This window comes from Meles meles, chromosome 6 (assembly GCF_922984935.1).
Source record: "Meles meles chromosome 6, mMelMel3.1 paternal haplotype, whole genome shotgun sequence".
Classification (NCBI taxonomy): domain Eukaryota; kingdom Metazoa; phylum Chordata; class Mammalia; order Carnivora; family Mustelidae; genus Meles; species Meles meles.
The window spans coordinates 147,887,084-147,895,044 of record NC_060071.1 but is presented as its reverse complement, the minus strand read 5'-3'; the positions used below and the strand labels follow the sequence as shown (position 1 = coordinate 147,895,044).

The window sequence follows — 7,961 nt, the reverse complement described above, 5'->3', positions numbered from 1 at the left end:
GTGTGGCCGGCAGAGGCAGGGGCGGGGCCAGACCCCGCTCCTGTGGGAGCCCCCCCCCCCCCCTCCCGCTCTAGCAGGAAACCCGCTAGTGGCGGAGTCAGCCGGGACTCCAGGCAGAATCCGCTCTAATTGATACCAGCTGTCGTGTTTTCCGTGGCACGGAGCAGACCTGAGACTTCTGTCTCACACTTAACTAGCTGAGTTCATGAGCTTTTGACAGCTCTGTCTCATTTCCGGAAGTGATACAAATGTTTCTGCTCGGGGAACGCGGGCTGCACGTGCAGGTTGCGAGGAAGGGCTGGGGGGTGTTTGCTGCACAGATGGGGTCCCCAAGATGTGCAAACAGTGTTTCTGTGGAAGGGATCCCACTTCCTTTCGACCTCCCTAGAGTTCCGCAGCCCGGGTCAGAAGACCTAAGGGAGCGGAGCTGCCCCCTTCTCCGGGGCTCTGCGACCTTTAAGCTCAGGGCAGGCGGAGAGGCTGGGTGACACCCGAGCACTTGGGTGAAGGGGAGTCACCACATGGGTCTTGTCAAGGATTTCAGCCCCAGGGCCCAGCCCGGAGCGCAGGGTCCTTGACGGGCCTGTCCAGTGGATCGGCTTCCCCGCTGCAGCCAGGGGGACCGCTGAGTTGGGTGGGCGGCCGACTGGGCAGGTGGGTGAGTGGATGGATGGTCGCTGGGTGGTTGGTGGATTTTGGATGGTCGGACCGATGGACGGAGCCGCCTGAGTCAAGCTGTTTGATTTGGGAAGCAGTTTTCCAGACCTGGTTCCGGCTCTTCAAAACGAGTCCAATATTTTTGCCCTTAGTTGAGGGAGGCAGGCCCCTCGCTCACACCCTGAGCTCGGGCAGCTCTGGAAGAGGGACAGGCGAGGGTTCCGTTTGCTCGCTCAGGGCCCCACAGCCTCCCGCAGACACTCTCCAGGCTCTGTTCCAGAGGGCCAGGGAGGAAGGGGAGAAGACGAGGGAGGCCCGGGGCAGGCAGGCAGAGCCCCGATGGATTTACTCCCTGCCCGTTCAGACCCAAGCTTCCAATTCCAGGAATAAGTTCTTTCAGGAGTGAGTTCTGGAATCGGGAACAGGAATCAGGGAATTGTTTGTGAAGTCCAGGCCTGAAAAACATAGGGAGACTCTGTGTAGGTTCTCTTGTGGGTGCACACGTGCGTATGTTGTCCGTGATTGCGTGGACCTCCCCGTAGCATGTGCGTGTCTCTGTGTTTGCCTGGGAGCAGACCTGCGAGCGTGGGAGCTGCGTGCAATAGCTGAGCCGCACGAGTCCTGGGGAGCACGGTGCGTTCAGAAGCCTTCCAGCGTCTGCCCTGCACGGCTCGGAAACCGCCTCTGGGCTCCGAACCCCACCTCACGTCTACTTACGTCTAACCGAGCAGAGTTCTCAGCTTGCTGCGGACAGCCAGAACACGTTTCTGAACTTCTTGGAAACAAGAAGCCACATCGTACACAGTCAAAAGCCACCTGGCCACAAAGGATGGCTGGTCGGGGACAGAGGATGGGGGTGGGTCGGTGGACTAGCCCAAGTTTGGGGAGGGGTGTGCCAGCCCCTGATCCTGAAAGCCTTTGTTGACAGTTCCAGCTCTGAGAGGGGTCAGGTACCCCCACAATGCGGCGGGGGGGGGGCAGGGCTCTGACTGATACCCCATGGGGTCCTGGGGAACCTCTGTCCTCAGGGACTCTACAGATCCCACCCGATTTCCCACAGTTCTCTTGGAGCTACGGCTCTCCCTGACTCAGTCTCCCAAGACTGCCAGGCACACAGACGTCCCTGCAGATGGGAGATGCCTGCGACACACGCCCTCTAACCGCTCCCCCCACCTTCCCCCCCCACCGCGGCCAGAATGAACCTTCTAGTGCCACAAGATCCCATGTGGATGCTGGGGCACCCTGCTCCGAGGCCAAGGCAGGCCCTCCCCCATGGTTGGAGTGGCGAGCTTCAGTGAGCACTTGCTGTGGGAGCCGTGTGCCACCTTAGCAGGTGGGTACCGCTTTCCATCGGAGTTTTTCAGAGGAGAAATCAAAGCACAGAGAGGTTAAGTCACTTGCCCGAGGCCACATAGCCACAAGTAGGGGAGCATAGACCTGCTTTCCAGGGTCTGGTCTCTGAACAACCCAGATATGCTTCCCCTCTCCTGCGCCACCAGAAATGTGTTGCTTCCCACACACTGCAGCTCGGTTTCTTGCCTTCCCTGTTCCCTCCAAGACTAAGAGGAGTGGCCCCTGACTGTCCTTCGGACCCTAACCGTCCCGCACTGGCTTCCCGGTGAGAACCGCGCTCACCAAGGCCGAGGAAGACTCCCACACTGGCTCTCCAGCGCGACACCGCAGGGTTAACGCCCAGCCCCGGCACCGGCACCCAGGAAATGTGGGCAGGACCCGGCTGACCCTGAGCAGTTACAAATGAAACAAGTCAATCAGACAGAGAAAGTTTCGCAGCCAAGAGCTGGACCCTGTAAGGCAGGGCTTTGGGCCCTTGACTTTGTACGGGAGCTCCCAGGCTTATCTGTTTGTTGATGGGTGGTACGTTTCTCTCTGAAGACAGACATGTTGTGGACATGGAAACAGTTGGAGTATAAAGAAACCTCCCTTTATCCCTCCATGGGCAAGGAGAGAGAACCAGGCGCTGGCGGCTGGGTGGCCCTGTCTCTCAGCCCAGATGAGGGGGATCCCCAGTAGGATGGGGGGCTTAGATGAATTTCCCTTCAAGCGCTCTTCAGCTCAGGCATCCAAAGGCTATTTATAACTCTCGGAATTATTTGTTGATACCCCGCCGGCTGCTTTTCCTTCTCAAGTGGCCTGTTCAATCTCTGAAAGAATGAAAGATGGTGTAAAAAAAAAGATCCCTTCTGTAAATGATTTATTTTCTAGATGTGTCCTGGCAATTGCAAACACTTCTGCCATCCAGAAGCTTTCAGACCTGGCCTGTATTGTTCGTGTTGGGTCTCTCTGCGGAGATTGAGTTTTACTTGGAGGGGAGGGTACTGTGCGGGTGGCCATCCTGGAGCTGAAACAGCGATGATGGCTGACATTTGTCCAGTGCTCGGTGTCCACACACTGTCACACACATCTAGCTTTGTCCACCCCATCGATCCCCAAAATCACCCACGAGGCGGGTCCTACTTTTACCATCCGCTTTCCCAGATACAATCAGTTTTTCCAAATAAGGCATATGTATCTATTTTACAAACAGGAAAATCCATTGTACAAATGAGGAAATTGAGGCTCAGGGAGGCCGTGATTCATCCTTGGTGATACCGTCCTTCGATGGCAGGACGAGGATTCCATCAGGGCAATGTGGCCCAGAGACTCGGTGACTGTGTTCCTTCCCTCTGCAGGCAGCACTGGACTTGGGTGTCCAACGGCCCTGAGCTCAAATCTGGCCTTTGCAGTTTCTGGGCAGTGGGAGCCCCAGATTTTGCATCTGGAAGCCCCCCTCCCCTGCCCCACCGCAGGAACAGCAGCTTCAAGATCTGCCTGGTTCTGAGATCTGTGGCACTCTCGTCAAGCCTGCGGTGTCTTAATTACCTCCTAACCAAGGACAACTGTGCCAAGGCCCAGCTCTCTAGAAGCTGTCCCACAGAAGCACCCTGGGCAGCCGGCTGTCAAGCCAGCAGTGTGTCTTTGTAGCTGACATGCTGTGTGGGAGTTGGAGCAGATGGACGGAGGCTCCAGGAACTCTAGGAGCAGTGACTCCTGGGGACCCCAGTCTGTCCAGAAAGGGGGTTAGAGCTGGTGGCCTCAGGGCAGGCTCTGGGTAGGAATGTCAGCCACAGGCTGTCTGCACATCCCTAGCACAGATGGAAACACGGAGTCAGGGAAGGAAGGAGCTCACCACATGGACATCAATGGCCATAAAAGTTTGAGAGACCAGCATGGCCCCTCCTTAGTAATGGCGAAATCCAGAAGTATTTCTACCAGCCACCCATCACCAAGTTTTTGGACTCCTTTTTTTTTTTTTTAAGATTTTATTTATGTATTTGAGAGAGAACACAAGCAAGAGGAGGGGCAGAAGCAGAGGGAGAAGCAGGCCCCCCACTAACCAGGGAGCCGGACATGGGGATCAATGATCAATCCCAGGACCTCGGGATCATGATCCGAATCGAAGGAAGACGTTTAACCAACTGAGCCACCTGGGAGCCCATGTTCTTGGGCTTTTGTGGGCATTCTACCCTCACACACCCAGCGGGGCAGATACTACCTGTCTCAGAGGAGGGAAACTGAGGTCCAGGGAAATTGTAACTTCTCGTGCTTTGCCTTTTCCAGTCCGAGTCTGCGCAGATGCACCAGACCCATCAGCTTCTCAAAGCGGACCGTCTTGTTTCACTTTGTCCTATGCCTGCTGTTCATCTCCATCACACACCCAGAGCCTGGCCCCCCGCTGGACTCTGAAGCCCCAGGAGCCTTTCCCTCTGGGGAGATCCTGGGTGGGCTTCACCTGCACATGGGAGAGGCTGAGGCAGAGGAAGCTCCCAGGACGGGTCTTGGCTCAGGGCCCTCCACCCAGGCTCAGAGAGGTGGTTTGAAACTTCTCCTTATGCACATGTGTGTGCGCTCTACCCTGAGCGCACGGCGGCCGGGGCCATGGTGTGGACCGGCCTGGACTGAGTGTGGAGGGTGGTCCTGGAGCCAATTTCAGGACCCTCTCTGGGGGACCCAATGACTATGATGACCCGGCTCTGATCGCCTCTTCCTTTGGCTCATGGGAGGGCGGGCTGTAGAAACAAGGCCCGTGGACGCTGGCTTTGGCGAAAGCGACACATTCTGGAAAGGAAGTGCCAGCCCTCGGGGCACGGGTGCAGCCCGGCAGGCAGTCACTTGGACGTGGTTGAGACGTCCCACGTCCCACTCGCTACATGAAGGCAGCTAAGCCTGCCCTTGGGTGCTGTTGGGGGTGGGATCCTGGCTCTGCCTTCTGCTGGCGGGGACTGTCACTTCCGGGGCTCCAGCCTCCCCCTCTACAAAATGGGAATTATAATGGGGCCTTCCTCAGAGTGTGTCGTGACATTTCACTGGGGAGCCCCTGGGAAGCAGTACTTAGCAGAAAGCTCTTACAGGGGGAGCTCCCTGGGGCCTGCCTGTTCGAACCCCAGCCCTACCACCACGTGGGTCTGGGGGCCCCTCGCAGGTGCCCTCCCATGTGACTGATGCGGCCGCATCAGGGCTGGGAGGGGTCTCCCAGACATGGATGGCTTCTTTCTCTTTTTCACAGAGGTGAAGTGGGGTAGGACAGCACTCTGGTTTTCACGTGAAATTGTGAAATATTTCAGACCAAAAGAGTACAGAGAACGATATAACTTGTCTGCCTGCCTGCCTGCCTGCCTGCCTGTCTGCCTTCCTTCCTTCCTTCCTTCCTTCCTTCTTTTTTTTTTTTTAAACTGATGAAAACAGTTTTATTTTTTACACTTAAAGGCTGATGAATAACCATTACTAATCCTATTAAAGAAAACCCAACATCTCAATCGGAAAGGATAACCATGTTTACTCATTAAATAGCATTTAAGTTTTCTACAACACAACTTGAAAATACCCAGCATGCATGTTTAATCTAGTACAATGGATTCAAGACCAAGTATACATGTTACAAGCATCAAGGCTGGATTACAAATTATCATAGTCATCATCGTCATCATCATCATCATCATCATCATCTTCTCGTTTTCTTTTCATTGCATTTGATGATTCATTGGCAGTATTTTGTGATGACACCATGTTAGTGGTAATAAGAATGTTTTTGGACCCAATTAACGATGGATTAATCAGAACATTCTGAACTGCGGATGTTGCAGGAATTGATGCTTTTACAGTTGGGGACTGTGAAGTGGGCATCTGTACTGTAAACCTTTGCCCTGTGAGGGACATTGGAGTTCCTACTTTAGTTGACACAGACATGGTCTGTGGGGTTGGTGTGCCAAGAGTAGGAGTACTTGGTCTGCTAGTAACTGAACCAACACTTAACCGTGGAACTGTTATTCTTCCCGCAGAGGTAGATGCCTTTTTTTGTAAAGACTTAAGTCTATAGTTTGGAGCGGTCAAGCAGTATCTATCAGGTGGCAACCTGGGGCCTGAATATGGCTTGATTAATGGCAAAGGAGTTTGATTTCTTTGCCTTGCAATATCTAATAAAAAATCTCTTGGGGGAGGAGATGTAAAAGACTGATCAGCACGACACTGGATAGCCAATCGCACATCATCTGCATCAACAGTAGCTTTCTTAGCATGGCTGGAATACATTTTTGCATCATCTAGAATTGTGGTCACATATCGGAAGGCAAACTCCAACATCTGATTTATAACTCTTGGCTCATATTCTGTAATCCCCATATCCTTCAGGATTTGTGCCATCATCTGTGCATCTTTCGGCATGCTCTTGGGAGAAGCCATCTTGCCAGACTCCATGATATCCGTTGATCAGACTTCTCGAGCTAAATCACCCACATTAATGTATTTCAGTCCTGATCTTGATGCAAGTTCTTTGCCTAGCGTGGTTTTTCCAACCCCTGGTGTACCGGTGAGCAGGATGTTCGGAAGCAACATGGTCCTCACCGCGCTCCCTTCCTTCTTTCTTTCCACTCTTTCTTTCTAAAAAAGATTTTGTTTATTTATTTGACACAGAGATAGAGAGCACAAGTAGGTACAGTAGCAGGGCTCTATCCCGGGACCCTGGGATCATGACCCAAGCTGAGGGGAGCTGCTTAACCAACTGAGCCACCCAGGTGTCCTAAAATCAACTTTTTTAGAGTGCACCCTCATGCGGGACCAGGCTAGGCAGACACCACCTCTGTCTAGTTCCGGAACATTTTCATTGCCCCCGAAAGGAGGCCCCATACCCATAAGCCGTCATTCCCGGGTCCCCCTCCAGCAACCGCCAATCTGCTTTCTGTATCTGGATTGACCTCGTCCGAGATCTCCTACAAATGGGGTCACCCAGATGATCTGCCCCGTGTTTCTGGGGTGTGACCCTCGTGAGCCCTGTAGATCTAGTCCATTCATTCCGGCGGTGGGAAGGGGTCCACGGCTCCGCGATTCACCTGCCCCCACATGCCATGACAGTGCTTCACTGGGAAGGGGACCTTCCTGTGCCCCTGGGGACCCCCAATCCAGGCGCTTTCCTTTCCTAAGGCTGCCCAGCGGATCACCCAGAACATGGAGTGAAATGACCATTTTATTGTCTCTCTGCTTCCGGGGGTCAGCTGGGCTGAGCTTGGCGGTCTTCCTTCTGGTCCTGCGTAGCGTCCATCCCGCAGTCAGATAGTGGCTGGTGCGGGATGTTCAGAAGACATGGGGATCGCCAGGCCTCTGTCCCTTTCCCGCAGGGTCTCCTGCCCCTTCTGACATATCTCTAGACTCCCAAATCGTGAAAGCAGAAGCTGCCAGGCCTTCCTCAGGCCAGGATGCAGATGCCCACACTGTCCTTTTTGGTGATCACCGCAGTGACAGGCTGGCCCAGAGCCAGAGTGGGAGGGGTCCACAGCGGGACTGGTTCATGGCTGGGGCCATCTCCGAGGACCAGCCCCACTGCGGGCTATGGGGCTCAAGGGGGCTTCCCTGAGTCATAGGCATGAGCCTGTGCAGCTTCCCGTGCTACTTCTGGGGCTCCAAAACTCCTTTCGGATCCAGCCGGCCCTCCCCACAGGGCAGGGCATCCACTCCCGGTCCCCCTAGTCCCCTGTGTCTGCGCCTACGCCAGTGTGAGGCAGTGTGGCCCGGCTGTTGGAGTTCACCTTTCCCTGATTGCTAGCGAAGTGTATCCAGTTTCTGTACTCCTTCTGGAAGCTCCAGGGGGAGAATCCTTTCGTATTTTTCTCTTTCCGGATCCTCGAGCCTGCCTGTGTTCCTTGGCTCGGGCCCCTTCCTCCCTGCTCATGGCCAGGAGCATGGCATCTGCCATCCTCTCCCTCTTCTGTGTCTCCTGCTTGCAGCTAAGAAGGACTTCATGATGACATTGGGTC

General features: G+C 54.6%; 1 protein-coding gene across 1 annotated transcript; it reads right to left on the bottom strand.

Moving 5' to 3' along the window:
• Window positions 1–5,465: 5,465 nt before the first annotated feature.
• Window positions 5,466–6,555, bottom strand: LOC123944170 (transcription initiation factor TFIID subunit 9-like). The gene has a single exon (XM_046009021.1). The coding sequence runs from the start codon at window positions 6,406–6,408 to the stop codon at window positions 5,611–5,613; it is 798 nt and encodes a 265-aa protein (XP_045864977.1). The 5' UTR covers window positions 6,409–6,555; the 3' UTR covers window positions 5,466–5,610.
• Between the last annotated feature and the right edge of the window lie 1,406 nt (window positions 6,556–7,961).

What these genes read in the sequence shown, in the direction of transcription:
- LOC123944170 (XM_046009021.1), bottom strand. Translation starts at nt 6,408, where the DNA reads ATGGAGTCTGGCAAGATGGCTTCTCCCAAGAGCATGCCGAAAGATGCA.